This window comes from Cydia fagiglandana, chromosome 27 (genome assembly GCF_963556715.1).
Source record: "Cydia fagiglandana chromosome 27, ilCydFagi1.1, whole genome shotgun sequence".
Taxonomy (NCBI): domain Eukaryota; kingdom Metazoa; phylum Arthropoda; class Insecta; order Lepidoptera; family Tortricidae; genus Cydia; species Cydia fagiglandana.
Window position 1 is genome coordinate 7,631,180 of NC_085958.1, and position 20,639 is coordinate 7,651,818.

The 20,639-nt window shown below is 37.8% G+C and overlaps 3 protein-coding genes across 3 annotated transcripts in view; 2 read left to right on the top strand and 1 right to left on the bottom strand.

Annotated features, from left to right (window-relative positions):
* The window catches only part of LOC134677909 (probable multidrug resistance-associated protein lethal(2)03659), a 140,982-nt gene that overhangs the window by 108,491 nt on the left and 11,852 nt on the right, over nt 1-20,639 (top strand). The gene's annotated exons all lie outside the window — the stretch shown is intronic.
* Nucleotides 6,518-8,756, bottom strand: LOC134678014 (uncharacterized). Its single transcript, XM_063536453.1, has 2 exons — nt 7,503-8,756; nt 6,518-7,420 (listed from the first exon to the last, which is right to left on the bottom strand). The coding sequence occupies exons 1-2, from the start codon at nt 7,989-7,991 to the stop codon at nt 7,289-7,291; spliced, it is 621 nt and encodes a 206-aa protein (XP_063392523.1). The 5' UTR covers nt 7,992-8,756; the 3' UTR covers nt 6,518-7,288.
* LOC134677927 (fatty acyl-CoA reductase wat-like) overlaps nt 12,553-20,639 on the top strand; it is a 51,235-nt gene continuing 43,148 nt past the window's right edge. The window contains exon 1 of the mRNA XM_063536373.1: nt 12,553-12,797. The gene's annotated coding sequence lies outside the window, so the exon portion shown is untranslated. The remainder of the gene's footprint in view (nt 12,798-20,639) is intronic.

The following is a 20,639-nucleotide window of genomic DNA, read 5'->3' on the forward strand; positions in this document are numbered from 1 at the left end:
TTTCGTTTCCCTAAAAGTCACGTTTTTGCTGCTTAAGTCACATTTTTATATTATTGTATTGTATGGGTAGGTATAGCTGGTCAAGCAAATCTTGTCAGTACAAAAAGCCGCGAAATTCAAATTTTCTCTGAGACGATATCCCTTTGCGCCTACATTTTTCTAATTTGACGCCTTTTTCTACTGACAAGATCTGCTTGACCAACTTTAAATCGATTTTCAGATTCAGAAAATAATATATTTCACAAAAATCTACTAACTTTATATGATTTTTCTTTTTGAAACACACATTTTCATACTTAATGCTATTTAATTTTGTGATCGATTTCATGAATTTTAAGGCGTATCCAGACTAGTCAATTTTTCACCAATCTGATTAAATTGCCCGAACGAATCAGGACGTGGGGACGCAAACGCCAATTTGGCTCGCCGAATTAAATCGCCGATTATGACCGATAAAACGGAGTACGGGCGCAAGAATACCAATTTGTGACGACAGTATTTTCTTTTTGGGGCATTTTTTCAATTTAGGGGTACTAATATACTAATATCACTATAAATCTATTGATATTTTTGTTCCTGAAAATAATCAATTCTACCAGCAAAATTTGCACTTGATTACTTTGCCTCACATGTGGATAAAATGCAACTTTCTTATCAGTTTTTGAACAATCACGAGAGCCTTTAAGCGGTATCCAGACGGGATGAACAAATCGACTGATTTGATCAGAAATAAAATTGGCGTCAATCTCCGATTTAAGGCGTATTCAGATTAGTCAAATTTTCGCCATTTGATTAAACTGCCCGATCGAATCAGAGGCCTCCAGAGGCGTATAGATAACTACTAGGTATACTATCAAACTAAATAACACCGTCATGTCAAGGTAACAAGTCTCATTTTGCCACGACTATTATAATAAACGTGATGGTGGATGTAACGTCAAAGTGCCAGTGCAAGTGTCAACTTGGGTGCGTTCACTGCGTTCCTAAATAATACGAATTGCAGAATTAAACTTGTCCAAAATTCGACTAGCTTAAAAAGTCACAAAAATTGCCTCATGATCGAAAGTCACGCACATGTCACACGAGAAGCCCAAAATTCACGAAAAATGTGACTTTTGTGACCATCTGGCAACACTGGACATTTATGACATTAGACTTTGGCGTACAGTATGTTGTTTTTTTTATGGCCTGGCTGCGAAACCTTTGAGCCAAGTCCAAGTTTTTTTTTGGATTTTATGTGATGAGAGAGATGAAAGAGAAGTGTCGTGTAATGGGCCCCAATAAGGAGAATCGTGGAATGTATTGGGGCCCATACATTCCACGATTCTTCTCTTTCCGAACAAACTCTAGTATATGGAAGGTAGAGATGAGGAAAACAATCTTCATGTATTAAAAAGTGTCCCTCAAAAACATTAAATAGGCCGCGCCGCGGCGCCACTGTGCATCGTGAACCAATTATTGACGGTCTTTTAGCCTTGTCGGTAGTGACCCCGCTTATGAAGCAGGAGGTCCCGGGTTCGAATCCCGATAAGAGTATTTATTAGCTTTTTATTATTTGTATTTGTAGGTATTTAATACCAATATATAAATTAATATTGATATACATATGTAAGTTGAAAAAGATAGAGAACAGAAATTGTGATGACCAGCATCACTGGAGGAGGCCTTCACCCTCACAGGAGGGGTTGTGGCAGAATAAATTACAAGAAAAAAATATAATTACTTACTACTTATTACATAACCAAGCATAATAGAACATTGATTTGAGGAATATTAAATATTATTGTAATACTAAACCTAATGTAAATTTAAGTTTATAATATTGTGTTTGTTTTACCGGCGAGAAATAAAAGGCTCTTTTTTGTTTTTCGTTTTTAATATTAATATAAAAGTAAAATATAAAAACACTTACAAAACAAAAAAAAAAACACCCGAACACATTTTTATATATGTATAATGTAGTGGCGGATTTGCAGTCTTTGCCGCCCTAGGCCCCAGGCCCTGTAGCCGCCCCTTTCTCAGCACCCATCATATTGACTACATTTTGAGTTATTTCTTGTTAACATCAGCGAATGTTTTGTCACAATTTGCCTGCATCTGACCCTTGATCCAGTCTCTAGGTGTTGGTCGAGACTCTTCGCTATGAGACCGTCCGCTGAGACGACTATCGCAACAATGATCGTCGAGTCAACATCCCACATGGCGGTAATCTCGTATATAAAGTATTACTTACCTAAGTATCACTAGTGAGATTGAGTTGGAAATCAAAACCTGAGTGTGCGCGCTGCGCGGTAGTTTTCAGCGAATGCGAGTTCTTAGTTCGGGGCGAACTATTAGTAATTAAGACAATAACTTGACATTTTTCCTATTCATTTTAGTTTTGGTTTTGGCTGCGGCGTAACGTTTATTTTTATATTTTGCCAGAAAGTGGGCTCGCATAACCACGTACATATCGATAACATTTTTTAATATATGTTTGAAATGGTCGACACATCCAACTTTTATCAATGCTCCTTTTAGTCATTCTTGCGTAATTTCACTGATCGTCTCCATATTGGTTAAAGCTTTGCTTATTACTCTTAACATACATTTCTCTATCATTTTGGTCAGATTGAATAGATCGTCACTAGCATAAATTAACCCGCCGTATAAATCCATTTTATCGATTACGTCGTTTCTCACTAACAGTTTTCCCTCATTAGGACTCATTTGTATGAGTTTTAAACAATTATTGCATTTTACGATTTTTCGCAATTTGCGGACGATGTACCCAGCAATGTAAGACTAAACCGCGTCACTGGTTTACAGCCTCGTTGTAATCATGGTCTTCATAACCATGAATCAATGGTTACCAGATCCTTCGCTCCTAGTAAGTTCTTCAGCAAATCCTTGCCGGAAACATTACAACCGGGCGTATTAGGGAAAAACGAGACGCCAATCGGTAAACTTGTGCAAAAATTTTGGGATCAGGGTGATCGTTTCCTCCACACGAATATCTCATGACGGAAAAAAATCCGAGACGACTATCGCAACAATGATCGTCGAGTCAACATCCCACGTGGCGGTAATCTCGTATATAAAGTATTAGTAGGTATCACTAGTGAGATTGAGTTGGAAATCAAAACCTGAGTGTGCGCAGTAGTTTTCAGCGAATACGAGTTCTTAGTTCGGGGCGAACTACTAGTAATTAAGACAATAACTTGGCATTTTTCCTGTTCATTTTAGTTTTGGTTTTGGCTGCGTCGTAACGTTTATTTTCATATTTTGCCAGAAAGTGGGCTCGCATAACTACGTACATATCGATAATTTTTTTGATACTTGTTTGGAATGGTCGGCACATCCAACTTTTATCAATGTTTCTTTTTGTAATTCTTGCGTAATTTCACTGATCGTCTCCATATTGGTTAAAGCTTTGCTTATTGCTCTTAACACACATTTCTCTATCATTTTGGTCAGATTGAATAGATCGTCACTAGCATAAATTAACCCGCCGTATAAATCCATTTTATCGATTACGTCGTTTCTCATTAACATTTTTCCCTCATTGGGACTCATTTGTATGAGTTTCAAACAATTATTGCATTTTACGATTTTTCGCAATTTGCGGACGATGTACCCAGCAATGTAAGACTGCACCGCGTCACTGGTGACAGCCTCGTTGTAGTCATGGTCTTCATAACCATCAATCAATGGTTCACCATTATCTAGTATATGGTCGAGGCTTTCCAGCCATGCTTGCTTAGCCTCGTTTGAACCAGTTACCATATCCTTTGCTCCTAGTAAGTTCTTCAGCAAATCTTTGCCGGAAACGTTACAACCTTTCGGAGGGCGTATTAGGGAAAAACAAGACGCCAATCGGTAAACTTGTGCAAACATTTTGGGATCAGGGTGATCGTTTCCTCCACACGAATATCTCATGACGGAGAAAAATCTCTGAAAACAAGTCAAAATTATTATTCAATAAAAAATATAGGACCTCGGGTCTCAAACTATCTCCATAATTTTATCTAAATTGGTTCAGCGGTTTAAGCGTGAAGAGGTAACAGACACACTTTTGCATTTATAATAGTACTAATATTTGTATGGCTATGTTCGTTTTTTTAGCATTAGAAAGAAGGTAAGCGATAAAAAACGTCCACAGCCCAAAGTTACGCCTCATTTCAAAAGAATTAAACCCAAAAACACCAGGCAGAAATATATTGATGGGTACATTAAGTATATGGACTAGGTAGGAACTGTATCCTAAAAAAATATGTGCCACCTGTCATGCTTAACGGAGCTCTCTTAGACAGAGTACAGAGTTTCAAGTACCTACTGCATATTGTTACTGCGGACCTCAAGGATGATGTGGATATGGAGCGGGAGCGGAGGGCGTTGTGCGTAAGGGCGAACATGTTGGCTCGCAGGTTTGCTCGTTGTAGTACGTACTTTTCAAAGCGTACTGCACGTCGCTGTACACGTGTGGCCTGTGGGCGGACTACACGCAAAGAGCGTACAACGCGCTCCGCGTCCAGTACAATAACGCATTCAGGGCGGTGTTGGGGCTGCCCCGCTACTGTAGCGCTTTGGGCATGTTCGCGGGGGCCCACACGGCCTGTTTCCACGCCACCATGCGCGTGCGCGCAGCTGCGCTGGTGCGGCGCGTGCGGGCCAGCGCCAACACTGTCCTGGCGATGATCGCAGATCGGCTTGACTGTCCTTATATTGTGCACTGTTGCAACAGGCATGTAAGGACAGGTGTAGGTTAGTTTTGTATGTATTGTTGTGTTTTTGTGTATATATTGTATATCATTATTCTTTAATGTGATTTGTAAATTTTTAAATTTTATTGTTAATTTTAGTAGATTATATTTAAATGTAATGTTATTAATGTTTCGTTTCTCCTCCTTCTTCATCGCCTCACATCTTTCTTTTAAACTAAAGAAAGTAGAGGATTGGAATCCATATGCAGAACAGCTGATTTTGCAGAGATACTTATTTAAAGTTTGTACAGAAGGAAGGGGTAAAATATTTCTTTTACGTATAAATTCATACGTATTCCTGCTTTTTATACGTATCAACATGCACTCATAAATCCATTCTAACGTATATCGACGACCTTTTGTATTATTTTTTTTCGCGGCTTCAAAACATGATCTCACGGCATTTTGAAATTCTTCAGGTAGTTTTGAAATAGATGCTTGTACTACGGTATCCGATTTCTTTTTGCACACTGCGCCTTAGCCAAGGAAATTTTCTCTCTTAATTGGATATTCTGCAATTATATGAACGGTCGATATGAAATTCGTTACTCAAGTAGGTACAATGTATAAAGTTATAAGCCGACAAGATATTGTAGTAATTAAAATGTGGCAACATCGTAGTGTCGTCCCGTTTTCTTAGATTGATTTGAAAGGGACGACACTACGATGTTGCCACTTTTTAATTTCTACAATTTCTTGTTGGTCTATAAGCGGGTGTGCGAATAAAAAACAACAGCTAAGTAAAGTGGTATCCAGACGGGACTGATCAAATCGGTTGATTTTATCAGAAATGAAATTGGCGTCAATCTCTAATTTTAGATTTGAAAGAGACATTGAAAAAATCCAGAAATGGTATCCAGACTGGCCTCACAAATTGGTATTCTTGCATCTGCACTTCATTTTATCGGTAATATCGGTCATTATCGGCGGTTGAATTCGGCGAGCCAAATTGGTATTTGCATCCGCACTTCGATCCTGATTCGATCGGGCAATTGAATCAGATTGGCGAAAAATTTACTAATCTGGATACGCCTTAAGGGACTTCGAAATGATTTCGAAAAATATGTATGAAAACTTCTTGCTCAAGTTTCTTTTTGTATTATTTTACGTCTTCAATTATACAAATACAGTATATTATAGCGTCGCCTAGTACGCATAGTACAACTTTTGCTTAGTTTGGGGCTAGGTTGACCTGTGTAAAGGCCAGTACACAATGGGCCAGCGTGGGCCAGTCTGGGGGACGCATTTATGCGTTAGAGGGAGCAAGTGATATTGCTACCTCATTCTACCGCATGGCAGCGTCCCTTGGCCTGGCCGGCGCTGGCCCATTGTGTACAGGGGCCTTTAGATGTTCCCTAATATTTATTTATTTAATATGTTTTTGATAAAAAGCCGTAACAGACTACCGCACCATACCGCGACTTTAGTGCGGTGCGGCGCACGTATCGATAGTCGTAAGGTGGTCGCCGTACGTGCGTTAAGAGCCCCCTCCAGACTATGCGCGTGAATCGCGGGCGAAGCCGCGAACGCGAGTGTGGAGTCCAGAACGCAGACCTGCGAAATCGACTCCACACTCGCGTTCGCGGCTTCGCCCGCGATTCACGCGCATAGTCTGGAGGGGGCTAAGGATGTAGCTATAATTTGGAGCGTGAAAGAGATATTTTAACCGCACCATCAAGGTCGTGGCGCGGTGCGGTAGTCTGTTACGGCTTTAATGCCGGCTACATACGTAACGATAAATCGTTGCGATAAAACTGTGCAGTCCGATTGTCGATTATCGTAACGATTTGTCATACACACGGTTCGATTTATCTGCACAGTCGGACTGCACAGTTTTATCGCAACGATTTATCGTTACGTATGTAGCCGGCATAAGACTTACCGTCCTCTTCAGACGCTTGCATTTATGTACAAGATTTGAAGCGCGCCGTTTAGCTTCTGCCATTTTTTGTAATAGAGTTGAAGTGGAATTACGGTTCTGCAAACGATTTCGTAATATTCGACAAGATTTACATCTTGGGTACTGTTGATTTCTTTCGTAAGTATCATCACCAATAATCACACCTTTACAAAATCTGAAAATTGATGTAATTATATATTAGATAAATTCGTTTTTATCTTTTATTATTCTCCTGTACCATTGTTTATGTATAAATAGTGCTTTAATCTACAGGTACCTACATAATAAGGGTTCTTAAAATACACATAAAAGTCGAGTTTTAATAGGATAGGTTCAAGAATTAAGACCTATTTAATGTACCGTTACATACAATATTTTTAATGACAAAAATGTTAAATAAAATCAAAGTTATTAGGCTTACGAGTTATCCTTTTATTTTAAATACAACTGTTACATTATGGTATATATATTCATAAGACGACTGCAAACTGTTGTATTATCGCCTACACCCATAGTACAAGCTTTGGGGCTAGGTTCCTCGTATTCGAAATGAAAAGTAGAGTGTTTAACTCGGGTGAATGGCATCATTTTAGCCTCGGACTATACTCTCACTGCGTTCATCCCTTGGTTAACAATCTACCAAAACTTACTTATTGTCGTCAATCTGAGTACCAACGCACAAAAGCCATCTTTCAACCGATTTTAAGTAATCGTAGGTGTTGTCATATGAATTAATTTTCTCCTTTAGTGGCAATTGTTCATTATTGGGAAAAATTACCTGCAATTAAATAGCAATTATGTTTCGTTACAAATTCAAATCATGCCAACCGAATTTTATTGTTACATTAATAAACACTTACAGTGACAGTTAGATCATCGTTTAAACGTATATGATGTTTAATCTTCTGAGTTTTTGGATCCATTCGCATAAATTCCAGCCCATTAGGATTTTCTGCATGTAGCCAAAAAGGCGGCAACAACGAAAATGCCCGAAACTTACTTTTAAAATTCTCTATTGGATTAATTGTTACATTAGTATCCTGATATTGACTAAACAATGGTTCCGCAAAGTCCTGTTGTATCATTTCATAATCCATTAAATTATTAGAATCATTTTGATCTTCTGATAATTCCTGTTGCTCGGCATTGATTTGTTGTTGCTGCTCGTCCTTAGGTTGATTGGGGTATGGTTCGAAAGATTCCTCTATGTGAATAGTATTGGCTTGGAGTTCATGTTCGGGAATGGGAATAAACTGATGCTCAATCGTGGGCACAGCTTCTTCCTTAAGCGTTTTTCTTTGTGTAGGAATATATTTGAGCTCTCCTTTAATAGTTAACTTTTCGTACATATTTATATTTTCTTCTTTAAAATGAAGATGGCAAATATAATCATTTGCTTTTAATGCAATTCCTAACGACTTTTTCCAACTTTCTAACCGTGCCGGAGTCTGAGAATTAATAGAAAAATGAAGAATTGTTAAAGTGAAATTGTGAATTTTATAAGAAAAATATAAAAATCACAATATAATATTTTATTAAATAACTAGCGACCGGCTTCGCACTATAGTTCGTTTTTTTTAGCATTAGAAATTAGGTAAACAATCTTGATGTGTCTTTTAATTGAAAAACACATTTTAAAAATAAGTTACGGCAAATATGTAACAATTATGAATCTAATACGATCATTTATATTCTTCTGCTTTCATCAGTAATAGTTTTTGAATTTTAAAAAGCGTTTTTCAATTAAAAGACATGTCAAAATCGCTTACCTTCTTGCAAGTTCTTTCTAATGCTAAAAAAAACGAACTATAGTCAACAAATTATATACGTAAACCTTCCTCAAGAATCACTCTATTGATACATGAAAATCGAACTGAAACCGTCCAGTAGTTTGTTTATCGCAAAGATACATTCAAACCCACGAACAGACAGTCGCGGCGGGGGACTTTGTTTTATAAGGTGTAGTGAAAATTACATACTTACCGTTGGTTGGAAAAAAGATACGGATTTCGTAACATTTTTCTGTTTTTTCCTCTTACGCCCACTTTGGCAACTGTTTACGATGCAAACTTTTCCCATTTTTACTATAGAAAATATATCCTATAGCGGTGGATTTGCCCTAAAGCCCCACATTCACACTCCTACCTTGTAGGCCGCCTCGTAGTCCACGTCGTTGGGTAGGATTGTGTATGGGGGTTGCGGACTACGAGTCGTCCTACCGTTTAGCCGTTTGTAGGACGGCTCGTAGTCCGCAACCCCCATACACAATCCTACCCAACGAGGCGGACTACGAGGCGGCCTACAAGGTAGGAGTGTGAATGTGGGGCTTAAGGCCTGGTAAGCCCAGGCCCGAGGTGGCTAGATAACAGAGGTGGCAGTCTATATGATGCGTACTGAGACAGGGACGGCTAGTTTTACTGCACAAGGAAATCCTAAATTAAATAAATCACTTTATGAAAATTTTTAATAAAATTTCAAAAAACTGACAGCGCACTTCACTCAGTCAATAAGGTCTAAATTCATGTTAGTTCCCGGTGCTACCTACTAGCGCCACCGGAGAGATTTCGAACTATTCTTTATACTGACAGCTGGACACTTTTACAACCGTCTTATCATAAAAGATAGCTCTCCTTTACTTCTACACTCCATACTCTAGTAAGTATATTAGGCTGTTTCTTTTCTTTTAACGCCTGATAATTTTGAATAGCAAAATAATCCAAAGGCGTTATTCAAAAAATCTCGCCGGCGCTGGAACATTTTTTATAGCACGTCGGTGGCAAAAAAGCATACGGCCCGCCTGATGGTAAGCAGTCACCTACCACCACCATTGTCATTGGAAATATTAAATTCAGAAATAATACGAGTATGTGATTACGTAAATTATTTGCTTTTGTGACAGTATATATATTCCAAGATATAGGTAGTCTCCCACTGCATCTCCTCACAGCGTTTCGTATTTTCCAGTCCGCTAACGTTACTTTTCGACCGTTAGCGGCCGCTACAAGCTTTTATTTCTTGCCCTGTTAGTATGTAAGTATCGCCGTATACGCCATACCTTTGGCCTATACTTGTGTAGATGGCGACACCGCGAATATCAAAATATTTAACAAATTTAACACATATCCACTGATATGGAGACACTATAAGATCAAGGATCAAAGTCAAATGGCATTCTAAAATGGCGTTTTAATCCTGTGTCGAAAGATGGCAGTAAATTTACTGTGACTACAAAATTTACTTTGACAATACGCTATATTCTAAATTCTCTTTGGTAAGTATAAGTTAGTGTGGGCTTGAAAGCTAAATTAATTGACCCACTTGCCGATTTCCGATTGACCTGAAATTTTGCATACACATGTAAATGGGAAGACAATGCAATATTATGATGACACGGAGCTGATCTGATGAGAGAGAGGTTGTCATGGGAACTCTGTGATAAAACAACGCAAACTAATTGTGTTTGGGGTGGTTAGAATAGAATAGAATAGAATAGAATGTTTTTATTCGTGACAAAACTTATAGATAAAACAACAGGTAATACTACCATGGTCACGAAATGGTCCCGACTCAGCAGGTGCTAGCCTAAAGGCTAGCGCTGGTCTTCCGTCGGGGCCATGGACTATTACGTCTAAATTATAAAAGAACACATTATGACTATAATATTATATAATAAAACTAAAATTACAGTTAATATGACAGTTAAAATGAGTGGCGGTTGTAGAAGAGACGAAAAGCAGTAATACTAGGAATGCGTCAAGGGTGCTTAAATGTAATCCAATTGTCTCGATGAGTATTAGTTGCCAGTGGAAAGAAAAGTACAGTCAGCGATAAAAGCTTGTACTTATATACAATTTGAAGGCTTGTAAAATTGTAGAATGTACTTGACAACATCCACTTGAGTGTATTCTTGCAAATAAATGATTTGATATTTGTCTTTTTTATCATTTCAATATATGTAACGTATGTATCAGAACGAAAGGCAAAGAAAGAGACCCATTAATGTTCAGGTCATACTGAGCCACTTTTAATATGGGACCAACCTCGAAAACGCGGAAATAGTTATTTGTTTTACAAGGGGGCAAAGTTGTTGTATAACCGCTCGTGCCCGAGCAAGCGAAAGATTGTGAAAAATGGAATCTTGAGCGTTGCGAGGGTTTCAAAGCACGAGGGTTAAACAAAATTTGCCCCCGAGTGAAACACAAAATTTTTCACCATACCAACCCTAAGCAAATATTAAATGTAAAATATCAAACAAAATCAAACCAAATCAAATCCAAATGAATGTTATTAAATATATATCATCCAAAATCATCATTTAAAAGTCAATTCTACCAGCAAACATAAGAAAACAACTCAAAATTTGCATTTGATTACTTTGCCTCACATGTGAATAAATTACAACTTTGCTATTAGTTTTTGAAGTGCAAAGTTAGCCTTTCCGAGCTGGTGTGGTGAAAAAAAATTTACTCTCCCATAGGAAATTTCAACATCAGACCAGCAAAATGTATGAAACATCCAATTATAAATTGTATTGTCATCCGGAGAGGCCAAAAACGTGCTAAAGCAACGATTGGTCGGAGTTGCAAGCGTCCATAGGCTGCGATATCCACGTACCAATAAGACGGTTTGTCGATGATTATTTAAGCGTTTATTTCATTTTTTGCCATTTTTAATAAATAAATATAATGTGACCTTTTTTGCCACTTTTGTGTTATTTCTAGTCAAGATCGCGAGCCCTTTTCATCCTTATAGAAGACGGAGAAAAGTGTCCTATAATTTCCATACAATTTTCAAATTTTCCTTTTTGTTACTGCCATACAAAGTAGGTAGGTATATACAGGGTGATTCATGAGACGTGAGCAGGACTAATCCTGCACACTCAGTAACTGATAATTGATCGATCTCCGTCGTATTTAGGTAAAACAACTACACTTTTTCCTATTTTTCAACTTTTTGGTGAGGGCAATTTTAATTCTCTACAATCATGGTCACCCTACAAGACCTAATTAATAAACATAAAACCTCTTTTACGAAGGAAATAAAATGTCAAACCTTAGTGAGATATGAGTTTTTAAAAGTAACCAGAGCGTGATGACAGTGATGACAGTGATGACATTGAATTTGACACAGAATATCTGTAGTTTAGTATTCTAATTTTAGGGCGACCATGCATGTCGTAAATAAATTGAAAAAAAAATTTTTCAACACTTGTAGAAAATTTACGTCAATCTCACTAATACTGATACGAAACAGTTGCTTATAATTTACAAAATGCGCAGTGTTAGTCTTGCTCACGTCTCCTGAATCACCCTGTATATGGGGAAATGGTAACACAATAAGAAACAAACTCTGAAACATTTTTTTGATTTTTTTATCCCATTAGGATTGAAAGAGCTCCTGATTCTGAGTAGAAACAACATAACACAAAAGTGGCAAAAAAGGTCACTATATGGGCATTTTCATTTAACTTGTACAAGTTAAGCGCGACTTAAATCGTGTTTCAGTAACGTCTAACCGTTACATTCCTGACAGAATGTATGGGATTTGACATTAACCGTCAGTTTTGTAACGATTGCTAACCAGCCGTTAAAGGTGTTCAATTAAGTGAAATGCCCATAAAACTGGCAAAAAATAAAAGAAATGCTTATTTTACTGATACTGGCAGAATGCACACGTGAAAACTCGAGTGTGTCATTCACCGATCGGCAGTCGCAAAGTCACGCAAATCATAATGATTGCATCAACAATAAAATTAATATGCATACTACATTCTTACCACCACGGATGACCCCCCCCTCACTTTCGCCGCCAGAAGTGGGGGGTGGACATCAAGAGATCACAATAGCCATCTGTAATATCATAACCGCCACAACATACCCGCCTCTCTTAAAAATTAAACGCGCGAAACGGAGTTGTAACCTAGAAAAACCGTGAGATTCTGACTTTGCATAATAGTGCCCAGCGGCCATTTTTATGTAATACGATGTAATAAATTGTTATGCAACAATCATTTTGACCTCATAATTTGGCGGGTTGCGATCAGTCCGTCGCCATGGTAGCACACGCTCGCGCGCTTTCTCGTTGACAGTTCAGTGTTCGAAATTTGAATTTGTGCCAGTGACATTTTAGTGCAGTGACTTTGGATTTTATAAAAAGTAAGTTTCCCGCCGTTGTGGCTAACCTGGTTGTGTTTTTTTTTTCTGCGTATGTGAAAGTCAACGGTACGGAAATGTGCCACCGTTTTTTATTAAGCATATGTAGGTATGTATGCTGTGATATCGTAACGTGAAATTACATAGTATATTGCCCAATTTTTCTCGGCTCGCTTTCGCGGTCTTGATTGCTTTGACATTCAACTATTTTGAAATATCGATAGCGTTCTTATTTAAGATGAAAAGATTGATTGAAAATACCTAATCGATTCTAAGAACGGTTTTAGAAATACCTGTAGCTTTAATTTTTTCGTTAGTTTTGAATATTTTGGGTTGTTTCTGCGTAGAATAAAATGCCAACATTAGATTGAAAAAAAAAAGAAAATGATATAGAATAACAAAAGAGGAGAAACACAAGAAAAGCGTGTATTCCCATCTTAAAGGCCGGCAACGCACTTACAAGCCCTCTGGTGTTACGGGTGTCCATGGGCGGCGGTAATCGCTGCCGTCAGGCGATTCGTCTGCTCGTTCGTATGCTCGTTTGCCTCCTTTATCATATTATCATATAAAACCGGCCAAATGCGAGTTGGAATCGCGCACGAAGTGTTCCGTCGTATCATTACGCAAAAAAACTGCAATAAAATCACGTTTATTGTATGGGAGCCCTACTTCAATATTATACTTCGTTTTTTTTAGCATTAGAAATTAGGTAAACAATCTTGATGTGTCTTTTAATTGAAAAACACATTTTAAAAATAAGTTACGGCAAATATGTAACAATTATGAATCTAATACGATCATTTATATTCTTCTGCTTTCATAAGTAATAGTTTTATATTTTTATAAAGCGTTTTTCAATTAAAAGACACGTCAAGATCGCTTACCTTCTTGCAAGTTCTTTCTAATGCTAAAAAAAACGAACTGTAGTTACATTATGTTTTTAGTATTTGTTGTCATAGTATTTGTTACAACAGAATTCAGAATGTCATCTGTGAAAATTTCAGCTGCTAGGCAGCTATCACAGCTAGCCTGGTAACAAACAGACGGACGGACAGACGGACAGCGGAGTCTTGTAATAGGGTCCCGTTTATACCCTTGGGGTACGGAACCCTAAAAGGTGTCCTCATTTTTGTCAATTCTGCATAGACGACCACACACAAGACACCGCTTATGAAAATTGATCAGCGGTCGCTGAACCAACATAGTGGCTCTTTTAAATGTAGAATACTAGGGATGATAATGCATAATTATTTTCCATCGTATTTTCACGGAAACGTACGAACGTGTCTTGCTATTTCAGTCAGTCTTGGTAGAAGTAGTAGGTCCCGAGGCTGGCTGAAGCAGCATGACAAATACGAACGTTTCCGAGAAAATACGATGGAAAACAATTATGCACTACATCTGTAGCAATAAACATACGACATAAGGCTAGTCAAGTACCCCTAGACTAAATTTTATTTGATAGCGTGATTTTGCATGGGATTTTGAGTTTCCAAAACGTCCCGCTTGGCGCGCTTTTCCAAATCCCATACAAAATAGACATAACTCAAACGTGAACGCTCGTCACGCTATCGAATGAAATTTAGGCTAGGGGTACAGTCTTTTACGAGTATAATGTCTGGGACACCGAGCTTTGCTCTAGAAACATAAAAATTTAAAAATGCGCTTTTTTCCAGAGATAAGCCTAGCTAGATCGATTTATCACCCCCGAAAACCCCCATATAGCAAATTTCATCGAAATCGTTAGAGCCGTTTCCGAGATCCCCGAGATATATATATAAGGTTTTTTATTATAGATAAATACCTATGGGTGCCTATGGAGTAACTGTCACTGAGTCACTGTTTGCAGCTCTTTGAAAACTTAAGCACATATAGGTAGGTATATATGTATGTATTATATACCAACATACTTGTACAACAACATACATACAATATACATACAACATACTTCAATATTTAAATCATATTACAAAATTTAGGACCAATTTTGGAGCAAAGTAGTAGTACATTAGTTAGTTAATAAGTAGGTATGTAAGTAAATATGTAGCTACACCCACTGGGTAAAATTGTATTGATTCTCACTGTATTGCCTAACATCAACATGTACACATACAATTTATGGCTTATGAATAAAAAAAAAAAACAATTTAAATTAAACAAAACCAATTTTTTTTTCTACTTTTGATTGATATTTAGCCAGCCGGTTAAAAACGTGCCTATCTACATGAAAACGTGTTATTTCCCGATTCTCTGCTCTCCGCGTTGCGACACTGATTCGATCACGTATCGAGAAACGACAATTGCTTCACAGATAGTGGGGTAATCATGATATGATAAATATTAATTAATTTTTCACCACACCAACTGGTAAAGGCTCTCTTGATTGTTCAAAAACCGATAGCAAAGTTGCATTTTATTCACGTGTGAGGCAAAGTAATCAAATGCAAATTCTGAGATGTTTTCTTATGTTTGCTGGTTGGATTGACTTTTAAAGTACGATTTTGAATGATGAATACCTATTTAATAACATTCATTTGGATTTGATTTGGTTTGATTTTGTTTGATATCTTAACAGTTAATATTTTCTTCGGGTTGGTGTGGTGAAAATTTTTGTGTTTCACTCGCAGGCAAAATTTGTTCAACCCTCGAGCTTTGAAACCCTCGCAACGCTCATGATTCCATTTTTAGGATGTTTCGCTTGCTCGGGTATCAATATTAGCACGAGCGGTTAAACAATAACTTTGCCCCCTTGTAATACAAATAACTAATTACTCCATGCATGAAACAAAGCACCAGAAGATTAATAAAGAAGTTAAACACAAACAGCAGTTATTTTTAGACTCAATTTATATTTAAAACCCGTATAAAACTATAAAGAGTAGGTAATTTGATAGTGACGTCACATGCTAGTGTTTCATATAAATTCCATAGTAGCAAAATCATTTTGACACTTTTTACAAAAAAAACCGGGCAAGTGCGAGTCGGACTCGCGCACGAAGGGTTCCGTACCATAATGCAAAAAAAAAAAAACAAAAAAATGCAAACAAAACGGTCACCCATCCAAGTACTGACCACTCCCGACGTTGCTTAAATTTGGTCAAAAATCACGTTTGTTGTATGGGAGCCCCATTTAAATCTTTATTCAAATCTTTATTTTATTCTGTTTTTAGTATTTGTTGTTATAGCGGCAACAGAAATACATCATCTGTGAAAATTTCAACTGTCTAGCTATCACGGTTCGTGAGATACAGCCTGGTGACAGACGGACGGACGGACGGACGGACGGACAGCGAAGTCTTAGTAATAGGGTCCCGTTTTACCCTTTGGGTACGGAACCCTAAAAAGAAGCTGATTTGACTCGTAGTCAAACACCCTATTGTTTTTTTGTTGTGTTTGTTATTGCCAGGAGAAGGTTCTTATGAAAGACAAAATTAAGACTTTGCAAAAAAAACATAGACTGATATACTTGGTCAAGCAGATCTTGTCAGTAGAAAAAGGCGGCAAATTTGAAAATTGTAGGCGCGAGGGGATATCATCTCATAGAAAATTTGAATTTCGCGCCTTTTTCTACTGACAAGATTTGCTTGACCGTCTATACTTGTATATAGTGTGTGTCTGACAGAGGCGTAACTAGGGGGGGGTTGGAGGGGGCACGTGCCCCGGGCGCCGTCCAAGGGGGGGGCGCCAAAATGGGCAAAATACCTCCCATAGAAAATGGACCAGCCAAAATGTAGGACACAGCCAAATTTTTTTTCACGACTTTCCCTGGCAACGGAAATGCAGTTATTTTTGGCCAACCTGTATACAGGCTGGTCCAAACCTTGACCTCCAATAATTTTTTTTAGAATCATCGTCGTGGGTTTATCGGAATACAGGGCGTCCCAAGACTATAGGACATCAAGGGAAAGTACTTTAAATATCGTAGATAGGATATTTTGCTGAAAGAAGACTTTATTTTAATTTAAAAAACAATTTAAACTGCATTCATAGATTTTTAAATAATTACATGGTTGAACCGGGAATCGAACCCGCTACACGAGAAAAAGAAATCAGCCTGTAGTTTTATTATACCGATCGAAAGGATTCATGCAGTTTAAATTGTTTTTTAAATTAAAATAAAGTCTTCTTTCGGCAAAATATCCTATCTACGATATTTAAGGTACTTTCCCTTGATGTCCCATAGTCTTGGGACACCCCGTATACCCCATGTATGTTAGCCGATTTTTCGTAGTTTACGAGTTTGTTAAGAAATTCCTGGGTGCAACTTTGCTTTGCTTTTATGTCTTCTAATAATTGTTCGTGGTATTTGCACTGATAACATGAAATAGCGATGGGGAAGTGACCCCACAAAGAGGACTTTTTTTAAAGAGTTACTAATTTGGAAGCTTTCCACCTCAGTTCCTTTGACCGGCGACTCTCAAGAATTTGGACAATTTAAGTATCATTTTTTTGACCTTTTAAAAAACTTAGGGTCTAGCTGTTTCTAAAATAACAAAAAGTCCTTGAAATCGCTTGTATTTTTTATTTATTTAGGTAAGGGCAATATCTAAGCTTGACATGCTTGAACGTAAAAGTTTGTCTTTTTTTCCCAACTCAGCGAAGTGAGGATTAAATTTTCACCCTGGAATTTCTTAACAAAAGTTAAAAGTAATAAAAATCATAATTCGAAAACTACGAAACGTCGGCTAACATACATACTTATTCTGATAGCCCACAGCGTGAGAAATTTAAAAAAATTATGAACGTCAAGGTTTGGGCCACCCTGTATAAGACATGCCGTGCTAACATCGCTCGTTCTGTGATACTAGAATGTCGTGAAAAACCTGTGTCAGGTATTGAGAGCATTATATCCAGAGTTTCGGTGTGGGATCGGGACAATTTAGTCCAATTCAATCCCACCAAGACTCAATTTTGCGCGTTTAGCGCTAAGAAAACCTAATTTTTCAAGGCACAAGCCTTCCCATGTCAGGGAGTATTGGGAGCCTCGGTGTTTGACATCTCCATCAGTGACGTCCAATGATTTCGCAGCCACCTTGCCTGGGTAGGCTGCGCTCGTATCCCAAAAAACTCGGTGTGCTCAATAAAGGGAGGCGATACTTTACTCTGGGGTAAACAGATCCCATTTATTGAGTACTGCTGTCACCTTTGGGCAGGAGCATCTGGATGCCACCTTGGACCCTTCAAATCAGTTCAAAGGTGCGCTGTACCTATGAATAGTCTACGATCCCAAACTCACAAGCGATATTGAACCTTTAAGTCTAAGGAGATCTCCAAAAAATAAGTGTATAAGTTTTAAAATGGTCGGCAATGCGCATGTAACGCCTCTGGAGTGTATATAGACGTCCATAGGATGCGGTGACCGCTTACTATCAGGTGGGTCGTAAGCTTGTTAGCCACCGATGTACTAAAAAAACACTTATTTGTCTCAATTAAAAGTAAACTTTAATAAGTAAAAAAGTAACCCTTTTGTTAGTTCATTTCGTTTGGGAGGGGAGGGGCGCAAATTTGGTGCCTGCCCCGGGCGCCATATCCTCTAGCTACGCCACTGGTGTCTGACCATGGGGCTTTAAATCCAGGGCTCGATTCTACTCGCTAAACTGAGCTACTTTTACTATGGCACCAACCCCGAAATCCCGATTTTTTTTTTACTTTTTTATACATTTTGGCTGATCAGATGTCGACGTTTTCTATGGAAAAGCCAAAAAAAAATCCCCGATTTGAGGGTTGGTCCCATAGTAAAAGTAGCTTAGTTTAGCGAGTAAAATCCCTGGATTTAAAGCCCCATGCTCAGACACACCATGTAGATGAAACTCGTGAAGCAAAGCCCGGCGAGCTTTGCTTCACGAGTTTCATCTAGTATAATAATATATCATCTCGATGATAGTAACAATATAATAATGTTGTTAGATCCAACCGGCGAGACCTTGGCCCGTTGGCGGATTACATATGACTTTATGACATAACACAACTTGTTGCGTGACCTGCGTATATAATGTGGGTACATCAGCGCGGTTCCGACTTTCAAGCTTTTTATAAGAAGTGGACTTAAAAGATTTATGAAAATACTTACATATTTGGGAACGGGAACGCCGCCTGCGTGATAGCCACCTTACCAAGGGCGCAAAATTTTGATAGGTATTTTTAGCTTTAGTTATCTTAATTGTAGTTAATTTTAGTTTTATATTCATTTTATAACACTTATTATACAATAAATGAGTTAATCTTACATATTACTATATAGACATATTATTATAGTACTAGAGTTAGACCAAGAAATGTTTGTGGCGATTTTTATAGCCCACGCAGTGCAAGTGTTATTTATACGTCATAATTTCATAGAAGTTTGAAGCTCAATATACCTTACATATAAATTCTTAATTGATCGCTTTTTTTGTATTCCGAAACGTGACAGAGTTTTTTTAATTGTTTGTTAATAGAAGTTAGAACGTAAAAAGTTTGCAGCGATTTCGATAGCCCACGCAGTGCAAGTGTCATTTTATGACAAATTATGACGTACCTATGAATAATATTTACGCTGCATGCTGGGCTATCAAATCTGCTGCAGACTTTTATTGGTGCGACTATATATGTATCACGATTATATCCTATGTTAAATAACTTTATTTAATTAGATATTCGATTAGCGATGAGTAAGTAAGTTAAGGTCACTTAAAACTAGGTCACAATAGACGTGTGCGAAATTTCACTTACGGAACTCCAGTTACCATTGTATAACATACATACAGTTCATTGTAGTACTATTTTATTGAATAATAGCCTATATTGTGTCCCACTGCTGGGCAAAGGCCTCCCCTGTCTTTCGCCACTCGTCACGGCTTTGTGCATGCTCCCGCCAGTCGCCACAAAATGAGTCCATAGACTTTGTTGTTATAGCGGCAATAGCAATACATTATCTGTGAAAATTTCAATTGCCTAGCTATCATGGTTCATGAGATACAGCCTGGTGACAGACAGACGGACAGACGGACCGCGGTGTCTTAGTAAGAGGGTCCCGTTATTACCCTTTGGGTACGGAACGTCCACTGGTCAGCTGGTATCGTAAATGATGAAAACCTGATTCAGCAAAGTGAAGAAATAGAAAAGTAGTGCAACATCTAAATACCGGTATAATTAAAGCATCTTTTCGGTCGAGCGGCCAAGCGCAACGTTACACCATAGGTGTAAGCAGCTAAGTATAATTCCATACTAGATATCTATATATCTAGGTACCATTATTTCTCTATGCTATCTACAATACTAGCGTAAATTTCATTCGATAGCGTGATGTGACGAACGCGTTTGTAGGTAATTTAAGGGGTCATCCATTAATTACGTCACACCAATTTCTAGGTTTTTTGACCCCTCCCCCCCTTGTCACACTTGGTCACATTTGGCAAACCCTTCCCCCCTAGTGTGACGTTACATTTTTTCTACGAAATCGCCAAATCGAATTAAGTAAGTACCTGAGTATTATTAATATTTTTGACGATATAAATATTAGTAATTTTATAACCCAAAACTGCTTAGGAAAGAAAATTAAACTAATAAAAACGATTATCGTTTTAAAAACTTGTTATTTAAATTTACAGCGAATAAAATGATTTAAATCAATTTTCGGTTACTGATGAAGTTAAAGTGACGTCACAAGGTTTGTGTCTCCCCCCTCCCCCATGTCACAATATGTCACATTTTCTTGACCCCTCCCTCCCCCTAAACGTGTGATGTAATTAATGGATGACCCCTAATAGGATATTTGACTGTATTTAAAATTAATTATTTTACACCATGCATGAAATAAAGCACCAAAAGATTAATAGAAAACGTAGACATCAGTTATATTTTAAC

Excerpts from the sequence above, each read along its gene's own strand:
- LOC134678014 (XM_063536453.1), bottom strand. The coding sequence starts at position 7,991 with ATGTACGAAAAGTTAACTATTAAAGGAGAGCTCAAATATATTCCTACA. Across the intron at positions 7,421-7,502 it reads ACGATGATCTAACTGTCACT|GTAATTTTTCCCAATAATGA; the intron begins GTAAGTGTTTAT and ends ATTTAATTGCAG.